The sequence below is a fragment of the Rattus norvegicus genome, chromosome 1 (assembly GCF_021556685.1).
Source record: "Rattus norvegicus strain SHRSP/BbbUtx chromosome 1, alternate assembly SHRSP_T2T, whole genome shotgun sequence".
NCBI lineage: Eukaryota > Metazoa > Chordata > Mammalia > Rodentia > Muridae > Rattus > Rattus norvegicus.
Genome location: NC_141534.1, coordinates 197120915 through 197138085, shown reverse-complemented (window position 1 = coordinate 197138085; position 17171 = coordinate 197120915). Strand labels below are relative to the sequence as shown.

Sequence of the window (17171 nt, the reverse complement as noted above, 5' to 3'; positions counted from 1 at the left end):
ATTCAGCACAATAAGGCTGTGGAGTGTCTAAAGCGAATGCCAGTGGCTCTCTGCTCCTCCGCTGGCCTTCTCTCTTAAGCCTCACCACACATCGCATCTCAGAATCAAATAAATGTGTCCCAGTTTGTGTCTTTCCTGGTGATATTCAAACTAACAGTTAAAAATGAGCAGTTCTGACGGATCTTAATCAAATTGAGAAATAAACTGTATAAACCTGGCGACAGTGACTGCCAGTGAGAAAAGAACCTGGCATTAGAAATTCACAAAGCAGAGATGAGTGCCCACTCCTAATGAACCCTCAGCTAGATACACATTTGTCACTCAAATGCAAACAAAGTCACCATGCCACACACCACTACAGAACATCAACGCAGAGAAGCCTAGGAGACCCAGTGAGCGGCGTTTTCTGCCACTGTGTTTGTAATCTCCATGTCACAGCCATACTCACTTGACTTCACACGAGTGGACGCTTAGCTCCTTGTGTAGCAGACCACTGGTGAGGTGGTACACCAGGACAGAACCGTTACTTGTACCTTTCAAAATGATGGAAGAGACGAATGCTAATTTAGTAGGGAGCTAAATGCAATCAAAGTCTTTGTTAAAATTATCTTCTACAGAAGGATTCTGATTATATACTTAAACACAGGTGAATAAGGAGGGAAATGTTTCCATCCTTATCAGGATGGGGCCTTCATGGACATGTATCCTTAGGAACATATTATCTAACTTCATGGACATAAGATTTTAAAAGATAAACCAATATAATAATTTAAACTTTTCTACATGTGAAAGTTGGTATTTCTGGAACTCAGAATGTTTATTATCAAAGCAACTAGCCCGAGTGCTCTATAATGTTTCATTTCCTTTAAATTAATCATGACAAGACAATATATTATGATGCGATTAAATGTGATTTCTGAAGCTGAAGAAACTTTGGCTCAGGTCTTAGGCGAGCTGCTCACCCAACACTGAACCTACTACAAGTAACAGAAAATTCAATGTTAGAGCTCAGAGGAGAACACGCTCAAGGCACAGAGCATGGCCCCGGGTCACTGATGCTAACCTGGCTAATCAGCATTTCTGCTACCAATGCCCTAACCAATGCTCACGGCCAGCGCTATGCATCAAGCCTCTTCTGTCCCAGACAGTCCTGGTATTTCAGAAACTTGCTGACAGAGATAATCTCAGGCACATGGGCTCATGCCATTAAAACTAAGACAGGAAACAGGATAGAAAAATATTTCAAGGAAATTATTTATATAATTTCCCCAATCCATTTCTTCTTTTAAAGCATCCCCAAAAAGAATAAAGGACTTTCTAGAAATCAGGAAACTAAGTATTTTATAAAATGAGTTTAACAAAAGAATAGGCCAGTACTCACCAACAGCAAGGAGTGGCTGATACATCTTAATGTTTTTTGTGGTCAGTGGTGGGCACATCCGGATGGCAAACTGAGGGGAGGGGAGTCCTGAGAGCAGTCCCGTCAGCAGGAATTTGAGGTGCACTTCCTGCAGAATGGAGCCTTTGGGATGCTCTTCCCCAGCAATTGCACTTTGCCCTGGTATGTAATAAAAAATATAAAGGATTAACGAAAAACTTTGCTGAACTTAAAAATCTAAGTCTGCTCAACAAAGATATTTATATTATGATTCGTAACAGAAGCAAAATTACAGCTATGAGGTAGCAAGGAAAATAATTTTACGGTTGGGGTCACCACTTGAGCCACTGTATTATAGGCTGGCGGGCAGCACTAGGAAGGCTGAGAGCCACAGGGCTATACAGGCTCATAACAGCTTGAGAGCCGCCATGGACCTTAGGGTCACATCAGCAACAACTCAGGGATTTACTTCACTAGATCCAGAGCAGATGACTCCAGGGTCATGCTACCCATGTCTTCTGGAGCTCCGGGGGAAAAGCACTGAGAAAAGGCTTCAGGAAGAGAGCAGAAGAACTGGCTTAGAGCATTGTCTACAGACCGAGACCTTTTTGCAGAACTACTTTTCAGCCAGAGTGACTGTGTAAGACACATTAAATTAGTAAGCATAAAAAACATCCAAAGAATTCGTGATTGCTAATAAGAAGCCTTATATATCATCACGCTACAAAATGCTCCACTTTATATTTAAGTATGTCAATGACAAAAAAACATATCAGTAAAAATATACGCAACTAGAAAGCGACACCGTAGATATTGTTTTTTTTGAGACTGCTGCCTGACTGACCTTGAATTTGCTATATGGCCTAGGATGACCTTGAACTGATCCTTTTGCCCCTCACCTCTGCGATTTTACAAATTTGACAATTCTAGGATTACAGGCTTGATAATTAAGTATTAAGTTGCATTATTTACATATGCATTGTTTATGCAAATTAAACAATGATTCCAATAAGATTCTAAACTAAGAAAATATAGGTAAAATAACTATAATAAAATCAAGACTCCACTAAAAATACACTGGATTTGTCAAAAGTACACAATAAAGGACATACATGAACACTGTGAGATTCAATCACTAAGAATGCCTGAGTATAATCCTTTGAAGCTATCAACTTATTTTAGTAATACCATTCTGAAGTCTAGAGGGATTAAAGAAAAGCAAACACTAATTTATTCCAGTTAACACAACCCCTTGGGATTGGCCATACAATTGACACCAACTGGTGGAATGTTGTGAAAAGGGAGGTTTGACAGATGTACTATGGACACCAGCAGGTTTAGCTTATAGATGACTCCTGGGAACTGCCCCATGTCTCCAGCATTTTCCCTAAGAGGCAATTCACACAGTAGGGCAGCTTAGACCTCACTAAGCAGCAGCCCAGTAAACCTAAGCCAGTCTCCATATCTCACTGAGTTATTTTCCATCTTGGCCAAGGACATGGTGAGTTTCAAATTTAAAGTTTAATTAAAAGTTTTACTTAAAATGTTCTCAAGTGGGCTGGAGAGATGGGTCGGTGGTTAAGAGCACTGGATCTTCTTCCAGAGGTTCTGGGTTCAATTTCTAGCATCTACATAGTAACTCCCAACTGTCTGTAAGTCCATTCCAGGGAACTGGATGCCCTCACACAGACATACATACAGGCAAAACACCAATGCTCATAAAATGAAAAATAAAGATAAATACATCATTTAAAATAAACACTTAAACTCTGTTGTCACGAACTTCTTGGCAGTCTGTATCTTTGGTTTTAAACACCACGATTGTATAACTCAGGCACATGAATAACACAAGCTTGCCTGGCTCTAAGCTCCACACTGCTGATTAGTTTTGTTCATTCATATTCATAATTCTTTATATTTTATACTAGCAACAGACAAAAATCAATAAACTCGAGAAGTTGCTAATGATCAAATAATTCTGCAAAACTTGTCAGTTTGTCTAAACACCCTCATAGGGAATAAAAAGAATTAAAGATGGTATAACTGAACAAAAGACTACGACTGGATGAATCATGAAGCAAGTCTTCAAGGTCTTCAAGGTCAGGGCTTTTCCCAGGCAACAGGAGAACACAGGACCAGAGACCAGGAAGACAGAGTTGGCATGAGCTCCCATCGACTGCTGTGTGATTAAGGGCATGTTTGTCAACCTCTCTGGGTCCTATTCTCTACAGAAATGGAGGCTTACTAACTGTGCTGTGGGGCTGTAAGACTCATTGTGTACTTGCCACTCAGTGAGTACACAGAGGCACACAGACTATCAGCTGATTACTAGAACCAGTAGGGTAACATTCTTTGAAATATGTTACAGGGGTTTACACAAAACAAGTCACTAGATAATACCCATTCTCATTTATGTTATGGAAAGGTAACAATGCAGAAAATCCTTTATAAACCTATAAGAATTATATGCTAACATTCCTTGGTGTATTATAGGCTTACAATTTCAAGTTTCATAACATTTGATACTGTTCTTTCTTTTATATCCTAGCTCCACAATCATGCAATGACTAGATGTTTTATTTATAAATATCTGTTGAAGGCAAGAATCTCCAAATGAGAAAATGCCCACAAAAAGTTTCCTTGTCTCTAATATTGCTTAGCTAACTTATTCCTTCAGTGAATTTTGACTGCAGATCTACAGAGCATAAGCCCTGGGGATATGGACCTGAATCACTATCCTATTCCTGTAGAACTTCTGACCTACTAGAAGAGAGATAAACCCACAGTTATACTGTGGGTCACTATATTAGAGACTATATATATTTAAAAAAAAACACCTAAATGAAGCTTAGATCAAGAAACAACACTTGAGCTGGAGTTTGAATTACAAGTAACAGAAAAAGACAAGAGGCAAGTAATTAATGCCAAGGGAATTAATGCCAAGGTCAGGGAACACGCAGGCCTGAGGAGGGAGACCGTAAAGCAGAGCCTTTCAACCTAGGCACCCATGATCCTTTCTTACAGTCTCTTTTATTTAGATCAGAATCTTTCAAGGATGTAATTTTCTAAATCCAACAACTGCAGGGTCTAACCAAGCCACATCAGATATCCTCATGCTTAAACATGTTAGACTCCAGCGGTTGATTTAGGAAAAAAAATTTTTTCACATTTTAGTTTCCCCGAATATTAACTTTGACTTTGTAGTAATTGCTAAATCAGTCACTCTATTAATTTTGCACTTCAAAAAGACTCTCTAACGTGCAGGTTAGAGGAGAGAAACAAGCTTACCAATCATATTATCTAGGGAGAGGTCTGGGAGTTTATTCTGCAGCACTCCTCCAGGGATCCCACAGAAGGACACGGGCGAGTATAAAGGGGACACAGCAGAACTACTGCAACAATACAGTGGGCAGATGGTTACACATATGTAAGGCCAGCTTTACACACCAGGCACTCAAGCAGCAACTCCTGGCCATGGCATTCTTTTATAGCAGCAGATATTAATCTTGGCCACAAGTGAAGCAACATAATCCCCTAGTGATCTAGTGCTCTGCCCTTTAAAACAGAAAACAGCAACCCCAGCCCAAACCACGACCCATGCACTCCCTCACCTGTTCCGTGCATTTCGACTGCACACAGCAGACTTGAGTTCCCATATCATGACTCTGCCGTCACTTACTATGAGGGCAGCTGCATTCTCATTAACAGGACAGCACACCATACTGAAGGGACGGACAGTTTTCGTCACCCTGATTGCATCACACTGGCTTCTCAGGTCATAGGTAAGCTCCTGAACAGGATCTAGATCTTAAGGGGAAACTGTCTTTCAGATGACAGTGAGGAAGTGCAGCAAAAAATACCACTGTTTCGTGGAAATGACCTCAGCTGCAAGGACAGCATTTTGTCACTAGTGCAGACAGACTGCCCAAACTACAGTCATGATTTACTATTACTAATTCCTTCACACTGTAAAGAGAATTCATGTAAGAACTGTGTAATGTACTCTATGCTCACGATACCTTGTCTTTAAACCTTTGTAGAATGCTTTGAAGAACATCAGTAAGTAGTGCCCTATAAACTACACTTTGCAGAAGACTGACAACACCCAGGCTTTATAAAATTTCTTCCATCTATGTGTAGTACACCATTTCACAAAAGCATTATCTTTTGTGATAAAGTATTCCCCAAAACAGCTACACAACACTCGGTCGCCTTGGAGACTAACCGACCTCTGTCACTTTACAATGAAAGCTACCACAGCGCAAAAGTCAAGGGGTGCAAAGCTAAAGGAACACAGCAGAGGACATATTCACAACAGGTCACACCTACTTGGTCTGTGCATATATCAAAAAGGAATGACAAAGTACCATCTCTCCTGTACTGGGTGTTTGCACTATCCTATGTCACACGTGTAATTTCATTCTATCATTTTCTCAAGACAAGGATGTCATCAGCACTATTCCATGGGATGCTTTATAAGACCACTTTGAAGAGAAGTGCTAGTAACATCTCTGTGATGTGCTCCCACCTGGTTCATCACTTGAAGTGGTGCAGATGCTGCTATAAGACCTCCGGACACGTAAGGTTATGCAGCCATTTTCATGTAGGCAAAACAGGCCATCGCGCTGAGAGCACGGTATTACCTTTGAACAGAGACAGGTTGGCTTTTAAAACCCAACACAGCATTAAATGTATACCATGTAACTCAAACTCATTTAAACAAGATATGGACAACATAGCAGACACAAACATATACGAATATTCTCTAAGCTTTAACAAAGGGAATATTTAAAAAATCTATTTGCAAACCTAAAATTAACTTGTCCTTAGCACCTATACAAGTTAAATTATTGTTTTGGGTTTTTTGTGTCTATGTTTTAAATAGCCTTCCTAGATAACTCTGGCTGGCCTGGAACTCACTATGTAGCCAGACTGGTCTTGAATTGATGGTGACCCTCCTGTGTCAGCCTCCTGAGTGATGGGATTACAAGATTACAGCACGTTTTTGGCTCTTACCTAGCGTCAGGACAGTTTCTAGGTAAGCCTAGAGTCAGTAACTGTGGGGCATGTAGCTGACCCACGTAGATACCTGCAGAAAGGGAACGCCTGTTCGCTCAATTGCAATCACGCCAACTGTTTGATTCACTTCAAGGTCAAGGATTAAAATCTCCCGAGGGTAGAGCAACAGCATGTGACTCCTTTTTGAAGGCAGATAGGCTAACTGGAGGCAGTCATTGAGAGCTACAAATTCAGCACTGAGAAAAACAAAAAATGAACCACATCAATGTCAGCATCAAGACCCAACCACACAAAAACTGTCAAGAATGAACAACTATTTCCTAAAATGACCAAAATGGATTAGCAGCTAAAACTCAGACCTCTGTTATGTTCAGAATCCAAATAATGACAATATTGCATGGGCTGGGCAGACACCAGTGTTTGTAAATCTTTGTGGCAGATAAACAGCACAGCCTTCTGATTATGATGACATGGTGGCTATACTGGCACTCACGAGACTATTTTATTTTACCTTTGCGATTGCAAGTACTAGACCGCTGAGCTACCGACTTGGAACATAAAGCATTCAGGGTGACAAGCATCAGGGAAACCAGGAAGACGGGGCCATCAATGTGGCCTGGAGCAGCCACCACCTCTACTCCGTCCTCATAGTTTAATGCCTCCTTAAACAAACTCAGACAGTTTACTCTCTTCCACTTTCTTCTATGCAAGTATAACAGAAAACCCGATTTTTTTTTAAGCTGCTGAAGAGTCTCAAGACTCATTTCAGTATCTTTTATTAAACACTCAACATTCTGACATAACTACATCGAAAGCTTTGGAAGTTTACAACAGAGTTAATGTGGGTGAGCAGAAAGAGAGGAATCTGTATTGCTTTAACCTCCTAACTGCCAACCAAGCTGTGAGCCTGAGGACATTGGGACCCAATTTCTCCTTCTGCACAGTGAGAAAGGCACAGATGCCCAGCACTGCAGAGACCGCGTGGACGGTTGGATGTGAAAGCATCCTGTCCAGTTCACCTAAGGGTTAATGAAGCCTCTCCTATGCTCAACATCACATGGCAGACAACAGCAAGCAGGACAAAACTATGCAGTCTCTAAATGAGTAATTATTTGCTTATGACAAGGAGTCCATAAAAATATAAAGTTCTATTAAGCCATTTAAAAAGCAATCTTAAACCATCTCAGCATAGGGCTTGAGATAAATTCACCAGTAAATTTAACCAGACTACAGCATAATATAAAAAAACAGTATTTATCTACAAATTCAAAGTATATTTATAGCACAATCTTTTACATATAAGTCTTTGACATATAAGTCAATTAATTATTCAGTTTAAGCAGAATAATCAGCATATTAAAGACTATTTTAAAACAAATACCAAGAAAACTTGTAAAGCTATAAAAATATCTAAAACTGTAGTTCTAGCAAACCCAGCAATCCATCTGTAACGCATACAAATGGCTCATTACATTTCTTCTCGGGTGCAGTTTGTTCATCAGTAAGAGCTCACACTTTGGGAAGGCGTGTGACATTTGTGGCACTACACTAAGTGCTGGATGGACACAGCGTCTGCTCTGTCTACCTCCGTAATAAGCCTATGAATACTTTAGAACCCTGACACACAGACTGGGATGGGAAAGCCTGAACAATGCTAAAGATCCCAACTATCAGCAAGGCTGGGCAGTGAATGCCTTCGCTTGCACACAAGCCATCAGCTCTGGCTGACTGCGGAGAGGACACGGCACGTGAGGAAGTGTATCAAAGTGAAAAACCGTGCTCCCCAGTCTTCATGTGCTCAGTGACCATGACTTTAACATCATCCCAGATTTCCCCAAGTTAAATTAGGAAGGGGTAATTCCAATTTGCAACATGAGCGAGGAAGTCCAACACTAGTGGAATGACGAGGACACTGGATGCAAGGGAGGGGACAAAGAAGACTCCTCCTTTACTAAATTCAAAATCAGTAAAGGAGAAAAGGTGAGCTGAAAGAGAAAGTTCATAACATGAACACCTTCGGAAGTGAGGGAGGAGAGTTGTGTGCTCAGTCAGTCTTACCGCGTACTCACCTAGGTTTCTCCTGCGTGACTAAAACCTTTACTTTATTAAGAGCCCTCTTGGCTCCTGTGGCTGCGGCCAGCTTGTTATGAGCTGGGCTGCAGTGTGGGCTGGAGATGTACACTTTTTTCCCAGGGCCGGAGGGAGCCTTGGATGGAGAGAAGTCCGAGATGAAAACAATGCCCTCGCTGGTGAGTACTACACAGAGGGAGGCAGAAGAACTCTGATTAAAACTTGGCTGAGTTACATAGCACACAGCTCCACTCTACCCCATGAAAGCGAGACAAGGAGACTTTCAGTACGAGCTGGCAATGCTATCTCCCTAACACAGTGTAGTGCTAGCCGGCAGAAACAGGGGGTCCACCACAATTCACCAGAAGCTTCCACGTTGAACTTTTCAACTGTACCCTATATTAAGAGCTATTGCGAGATGATTGGCATAGCAACAAAGATTGGTTCTTTCAGAGAAAATTCTATGCATAGACATTCACTCCCGTTATATCCTATACGTTCAAAATCCAAGCATTTTTCAGAATGTACAAGCCACATAGGAAAGCACATGGAAGAAACTGGGTGTCACCATTAGCCAGGCTCAAATATCTGATTTAGTGATACTAAACTTTTATGACGACTTTGAGCTACTTAGTCTAATAAGTATTTTTTCTTCTCAAACATCAGCCTGAACCTTAAAATTAAAGTATTCTTTGTACCTGTATGTCTATACCTAATTTTATATACATACACAAATGCACACACATGCACACACATAAGCACTCAGATATAAAGCAGAATACCAATGGAGCTTCCCGTCCATGAAACAGACCTACCCCAGCACCATATTTCATGTCATAACGTATGCATTCTTAAGACTTAAATAACATCTACCCCACACCCTGGCCAGTACTGGGCAGATGGCAGAGAAGTGCACCAGTGAAGATCCTGACATCAGTGAAGCTGCTGTAGGCACAGGGATTCATGCAATGCTGTGACAAGCCTGGCACATTAAGTGCAAGTTTACACACAAAACAGTAGGGCAGCTGACACTCGGAAAGCAGGTGAGATCCCAGCAGTCTAAGGAATAGGGTCATGGGTTTGAGGCCAAACTGGCGATCTTTTCTCAAAGTCATAATCCGCACATACACACAAATACAGTACCTCAGCAGCCCAATCCAGAGATGCAGTGTAACACAGTAAACTCAGCCTAATCCTTGTCTCCCTGAAGGTTCCAGAATTCATCCTCCAAAGTCTCACTGGTTTCCTTCATTCATGTCACTGTCACCCACTGAGTATAATGAACGAGCCTCTCTGACTGTGTCCTACAGCCCTGAATCTGTCAGCAAACCAGTAAGTGTGTACAAGTAATACACAGACAGGCCCGAACACGATGTGTCGGCTTCATTGTTATAGCCATGTTCTCCATTTAAACTTCCAATCTTCCTTCTCTTTTAACACACACACACACACACACACACACACACACACACACACACACACACACACACGGTCTCTCTCAATAAACAGCTAGATAAAATCAGAATTTTGAAACATTCAAATCCAGGGAAAACACTATAAATGACAGCCAGTCCTCTGCCTCCCTCAAGCCTCTGATCATTACTAAAATCAAGTTTGTTCTGACCATTAACACAACCTGATGCTCATCCTTCATCTCCCCCATCTGATTTTACCTTAGTATCATTGATCACCTTTTAAAGACTTGAGAGTGTGTGTGTGTGTGTGTGTGTGTGTGTGCATGTGTGTGAGTGCATGTGTGTGAGTGTGAGTGTGCGTGCGTGTGCGTATTTGTGTGTGTGAGTTCGTGTGTGTGTGAGTGTGTGTGTGAGAGTGTGTGCGCGTGTGTGTGAGTGCGTGTGTGTGAGTGTGTGTGCATGTGTGTGTATTTGTGTGTGTGTGTGTACAACATGAGTGCAGTTGCTGAAACCTAAGAAGCTGGATTTACAGGAGGTTGTGAGCCGTGAGTGTCAGGAACTGAGCTAGGGTCCTCTACTATAACACTACATCTTCTTAACTTCCCAGTCATCCCTCCAGCCCTCTCTTAAAACACTAGAACTTATAAATTCATTCGTTCCTAGTTTACAGTCTGACTGCCTCTTACTAAAACAAGAACTCCACGAAGTTGGGAAACTCCATCTTGGCTCCCAGAATAGTAACACTAGCTAAAGCAGTATCTGTTGAATCACTGCATGAAGAGAATTTGCTAAATAATAAAACTCACAAAAATCTGTCTAAAACAAACCTTATTCTTACATCATTTGATCCACAAAACACAAAATGTTGGCAAAAAACCACTTCTGCAAAAAAAAAAAAATTCTCTTTTACATGAAATAGCACTAAATAGAATGATAGTTTTAAAAGCAAGAACTCAGGCTACAGGTTAAATGAAATCCCTGATTCTTTAAATGAAGTCTTCTTAAGTCTGAACTAGAACAATACAGTAGCTCTCTGTCCCAAGCTAGCACAATACTATTTATTAAGCCATGACCTCAATGTGTGCATGGCTTGCTGCCATAAATGGCTGACGATCAAAGTACCTGCAACAGTGTGGGGTTACAATTCAGCATGCAGGTTAGAAACTGCAGCTATATGAACAAGTGCTGTGCTCCTCCACAGTGTTCACTTTTAAGTTGTTGAGGACAAACAATGTGTGTACTTTGTGTGTATAACACTAATTTTATTTTTAGTACCTCCTATAACTGATTTTCTACAAATAATTATTACTTACAAGTTAAATGTGAAGGATCAAAAGGGTCAAAAGAAAAAGAAAGGATGTTATCTGCATAGCTCTTCTTCCAGAGTTTGGTGCCAGTGTCTGCATTCCAAAGCACGATGTAATTTGGCGGGTGGATAGCAAGCAGTAAATCTCGGGAGGCATCCTGATTCCACAGCCACTGCACATCTGTAAAGACCAGAAGGGTGAGGGCAAGCCACACTCCATGACATCACTCCAAGAAGTCTGAAAGGTATCAAGGACAAGATGGCCAGAGTGTACAATCCAATACCTCCCCAAATGTGATATATACGCACTATCAGGCTAATTTTATATAAAGCCGAGTTGTTTGGTTCACATCTGACTTACCCTGAGATATTACTTATGATCATGACCTGAAACTATAATCTCAGATCCGAGACTTTCCTAGGGATGGTCAAGATGCTATACTTCACTAATGCTCTTGTGGGGTTACTGGAAAGCACTGAAACTTTTCATGATATTTCAAAAACAATAAATATCTTAGAACAACAATATTGTTTAGTACTTAGTACATAGTTAAGTACTCAATAGATATTTTTAAAATCATCAACTGAAAAAGTATTCGGGGCTAGGGAGATGGCTCAGTAGATAAGATATTTGTCCTGCATTCATGGGGACTGGAGTTCAGACCATCAGAGCCCATGCAAACAGCCAGTACAGCTAGCCCAGCCTGTGTGATAAAGTACCAGGCCAATCAGAGGCGCTGTCTCAAACGGAAGGTGGAAGGCACCTAGGGTCTGACTGAGACTGTCCCCTGTTCTCACATTGCAGGCGTATACTTAATATATACATATGACCCAAATCCACCTACTTGCATTCCCCCATACCTATCACATACGCATATTTTTCCCAGACAAGCAAGAGACCTTCTCAATCATTTGTCTAAAGAAGGCTGTACTAATTTTAGAGGAATAGCACTAAAAGAAAAAAAAAAAAAACAAGTAACTCTTAGGGACACGAGAATACACGTTTGCTGATCTCCATTGCTTTACCTTAAGTGCTGACAGCGATCTCACTGCAACTGCAGACAACTGTACCTGATCGCATACACTGTGTCAGCTCGAGAGTCTCCACAATGTAGCTAAGGCTGACACTGAAATCAGTGTTTTACTATAGCAAGAATCAGTTAACATTTAAGGCAACAATGTCTAAAAGTGTATTGAGAAGGAAAAGAATGCTAGGCTAAACACCTTCAAGAGTCATCCTGGAAGTAACAAAATAGAACACAAGGGAAGAGAGCAGAGACAGGAGCAGCAATCTGGGGGTAAAGGCAGGAAGAAGCTCCATGGGGTGGGGGTGGGGAGGCTCTCACCTTGGATGGGCTTGACATGCTCTTGGATCTCACACTGAGCTACTCCCGCTGCTACATCCCAAACAATGATCTTCCCATTGACATCAGCAGAAGCCAAGCGCAGGCAGTATGGAGACCCGATGTTGTGGTGATAGTTCTCCCTGGCCCACTTGACCTAGTGACGAGGAGAGATTGGATCAATCTCACGTGCACCAAATGACCCTGGGCATCATTCCCACAGAACGGTAACCACGAAGACGGTTAAAGAAACTTGGTCTAACTAAGTAGGAAACGAGCATTCATTTTGAAACTTAGATTTTTATTTTTAAATACTGTATTTAATTTTTTAAAAAAAATCACAATGCCTGTAAAATGTAAAGAGAGAGAGAGAGAGAGAGAGAGAGAGCCTAAATATTTGAGTATGAAAACAACAGAATTTCTCAAATGCCTTGGTAAATTCCCAAGCCATCTTGGAACTTAGTTTTCCTAAAACTGAATTTTGGCAAAGCATTTAAAATCATTAATGGCTAAGAAGAACATTTTTCTATATTCTATTACCCTAATTAGAAGGAAAAACATTATAGATCTAAGAACTTTTGGAGGGAAAAAGGAAATAAACAACCTTGCAAACCTCTATCTGTATCCTTTCAGGAAGAATAATTTCTCTAAATCAAAGTTTTTGCTTTATAATTAAAATTCATATTAAAAGTTAAAAAAAAAAGCTGAAGAAAATGGTTCAGTAAAGTGCTTGTTTCATGAGAACCAGGGATCCCGGACCAGAGATCCCGATGTCAGGTAGGCATGATGTCCTGCCTGTAATTCTAGATGGGAGAACTTTCTTGGGGCAAGCTGGATAGCTAGACTTTTCAAATTAATGACCTCTGGGCTTGGCAAGAGACCCTACTTCAAAACATAAGATGGACAGCAAATGCATTAAGATAATCCAGTGTCAACCTCTGGGCTTCACACACACACACACACACACACACACACACACACACACACACACACACACACACACAGTACTTGTGCTCACTAGTTTTATGTCACCCTGACACAAGCTTGTGTCATTTTAGAAGGAACTTCAACTGAGAGAATGCCCCTATCAGATTGGCCTGTAGTACATTTTCTTGATTGATGATTTATGTGGTAAGGACTGGCCCACTGTGGATGGTGCTACTCCTAGGCTCTTGGTCTTGGGTGCTGTAAGAAAGCAGGCTGAGTAAGCCACAAGGAGCAAGTCCATGGGCAGTATTTTTCCACATCATGTCCTGCCTCATGCCTACTGCCTTTTGTTCCTGTCCGACCTCCCTGCATGACGACTACAAGCCACGGGATGAAATAAGCCCTTTCCTCCTCACAGCAACAGGAACCCCCACTAAGACAGCCCCATAACACATGTACGCAAACATGAATGTGAATACACACATATGCACACACAATACACATAAACATGCCAAATATATTAAAGTAGAGAGCTGGCCTGTTGGTACACTAATAATTCCTGATACTCTGGAGGCTGAAGCAGAAGGACTCCAGCTCTGTGTGGCTTTAGCAGTAGTGTGCATGCTGAGTTTGTGCAGGACTCTACCCAGCATCACAAACACAAATTAAAAATAAAATCCCGGGGTTGGGGATTTAGCTCAGCGGTAGAGCACTTGCCTAGCAAACGCAAGGCCCTGGGTTCGGTCCCCAGCTCCGAAAAAAAAAATAAAATAAAATCCCACCAGAACTGTAAAGTAAATCTGATTATATTCTTGAACATTAAATAGTAGAGTTAAGAGATGCATCTCAGTCCTCCCCATAGCCAGGGCATTCCCCGGCGCCTCCCTGATGCCCAGGACCATCCTCTGTCTCTCTGCACATCCTGCCATTGCATGATATGTAAATATTTCACTTCTTTCACTACTACCTACCGGTCCACAGCACAGACCACAGAGGGCTTGCACTTCTATGCCCTAACCACAGTGTAGATTCCAAATCTGTTGATGAGTGGGCCTAGTAAACATCATAGAATCGTCAAATACACAGAAACATAGGTCATCACATGTGTGTGCACACCTAGAAACAACCATCTATAATGAATGCCAAAGTAGGAAAGAAATGTAACAAATTACAATAGAATGTATGGAGAAGGTGGAAATACAAGTTTTCTGAGTACTAATTTTACTGATCTTTAAACTCCTCAGGTAAAACTCTTTTTAATAAAGGTGTGTATATATGTGTTTCTGTGTGTGTGGGCGCATGCACGTGTACATTTACATCTGAACACCATGTGTATTATGCATAGACTTACACACAGGTAAGTCTAGTAACTTTTATTGTATGTAGTTTGCACATGTGAACTCACCTGTCTGCTATCATGTGTTTATAACCTCAAGGCCAATACTTGTAGGGCATTTGCAGACAAGGACACAGTGATGACCAACCAGAGCTGACAACGCATGAACGTAAGGAGCTGTGAGACCAGGAACCCTTCCTTAGCCCCAACAGTGCAAATGAGTGTCGGTCTCACAGCTTCACCACGCTTTTCCTTGTGTTGGCCTTTTCCTGCTATCTTATTGTTTAAAATGGCCCCTAGCACACTGCTCCTTACTGTGGCTACAAGCAAGAGGCTGCAATGTGCCTAACCAGAAAAGAAGGGGGAAGCAGCTCTGCTCAGAGACGCAGCTGAGTCTCAGTGTAAGTGGGACCAGGAACACACAGGCTACGTACTGCTGAGGTGATACGATGTGCCCAGAGGCTCACAGGAAGCTAACTGCTTAGAAAACAAGGTTTTAGTAGTCCCTAATCCATGTCTGCAATGATATTACGGAATATAGTTACTCTGAATAAGAAAAAGTGTGTGTGTATGTATGCAGGTACAGCACTGAGGTCTCTCTACATAAATTCTAATATTCTTATAAACATGTGATAACCAACTATGCTCGCACATCAGGCTACTAAAAAGAGGGGAGAACATAGGAAGCTACAATTCAGGGAGAGAACCTGAGAATTTCTCGTCAGTGATGTGAGCTAGAAGATAATGAAGTGGTATTTTAAAATTACTTCAGGAAAATTAAACTAACAACCCAGATGTCTTTATGTCCTTTGAGAATATTTAAAACAAAACAAAATAAAAAAATAAACAAAAACAAAAGCAAAATATTTCCTCAGACCAGGAAAAGCTGATAAAATTAACCAAGATATTCAATTCAAGAGCTGACAATAATTTCTTCAGGCAAAAGAAATAGACTATTAAATTGAAGCCCAAATCTACATGTTAATGAAACTCCAGAAAAGATAAAAGAGGAAAGAGAAGGGGGAGGGGTGACAATACTTCTCTCCCTGAAAAACTCAAATTGAAACCTTACTGATGACAGATTAGACGCTTTCCCCTCAGCTCAGGAAGGAGGTGTAAGCACCACTTAGCATCCTGACTCACTGAAGTTAGAGGTCCCGGCCAATGCAATATGGAAAGAAAAAATTAAGCAAGTAGAGATTACCAAATTAAACTGCTATCCTTAGCAGATGTCATGATTAGATCTACATCTAAGTATCCAGTCCAAAATTACTAGTTCTAATAAGTGAGTTTATTAAGACCATAGGACATTGGTGAATATGTCCTATATTTTCCCTCAACCTCATATCAAACACAGAAATTAACTTAAAATGTATCAAGGACTGAACTAAAGAGCTAAAAATAAACTTGTAAATTGATGTTGTATAAGTCAGTGATTTCTTGGATACAGCACAAGTAAATGGATTATATCAAAATTAAAACCATTAGTTTCTGAAAAGGCACTCTCAAAAGAAATGAAAAGAAGACCAAATTATAAGAGAAAATATCTGTAGGTCATGCATCTGATAAGGGGGCTCATATGTAAATACACTGCTAAAGGTCACAATTTAATCGTAAAAAGGCAACATTTCAAAGTGGCAAAGAATCAGTGTAGGTATTTTTCTTAGTTAGGGTTTTATTGTTGTGAACAGATACCATGACAAAGGCAACTCTTACAAGGACAGCATTTAATTGGCGCTGGCTTACAGGTTTAGAGGCTCAGTCCATTATTATCAAGGTGGGAGCGTGGCAGTGTCCAAGCAGGAACCGTGCAAGCAGAGCTGAGAGTTCTACATCTTCATCTGAAAGCTGTTAGAAGAATGCTGACCTTGGGCAGCTAAGACAGTCTTATAGCCCACACCCACAGTGACACACCTACTCTCAGGGCCACGCCTTCCAATAGTGCCACTCCCTGAGCATAGCAAACCATCACAGGATTTTTACGAAGACATGAAAATAGTGAACAAGTCTATGAAAAGATTTTCATGATTATCCACCATGAAATCACAAATCAAAACCATGGTGAGACTCACACCCACAAAGACGGTTAAACTTTATATTCTTTTTTTTTTTTTCTTTTTCTTTTTTTCAGAGCTGGGGACCAAACCCAGGGCCTTGCGCTTGCTAGGCAAGCGCTCTACCACTGAGCTAAATCCCCAACTAAACTTTATATTCTTAGCACGTGGTAGTCAGTAGTCAGAACTACTGGATGAGAGGTTGATATGGTAAATGACAGAATTGATATTTTCTGCTCACCTTTTCAAAGTGCCCCAGAACTAGCACTTAACAACACATTCTGGACTGACATTACGGCATGGGTACGAAAATGCTGGGCAAC

General features: G+C 41.0%; 1 protein-coding gene across 2 annotated transcripts in view; it reads right to left on the bottom strand.

Annotated features, from left to right (window-relative positions):
- The window catches only part of Wdr11 (WD repeat domain 11), a 45305-nt gene that overhangs the window by 26888 nt on the left and 1246 nt on the right, over positions 1-17171 (bottom strand). Inside the window, exons 3-11 of one of the 2 annotated variants that reach the window (XM_087560227.1) lie at positions 12535-12688; positions 11196-11369; positions 8467-8653; positions 6468-6633; positions 5907-6021; positions 4990-5185; positions 4667-4770; positions 1382-1558; positions 449-533 (exon numbers count right to left, since the gene is read on the bottom strand). In XM_087560227.1, coding sequence (XP_087416353.1) covers positions 449-533; positions 1382-1558; positions 4667-4770; positions 4990-5185; positions 5907-6021; positions 6468-6633; positions 8467-8653; positions 11196-11369; positions 12535-12688 — 1358 coding nt within the window. 2 annotated transcript variants of the gene reach the window in all.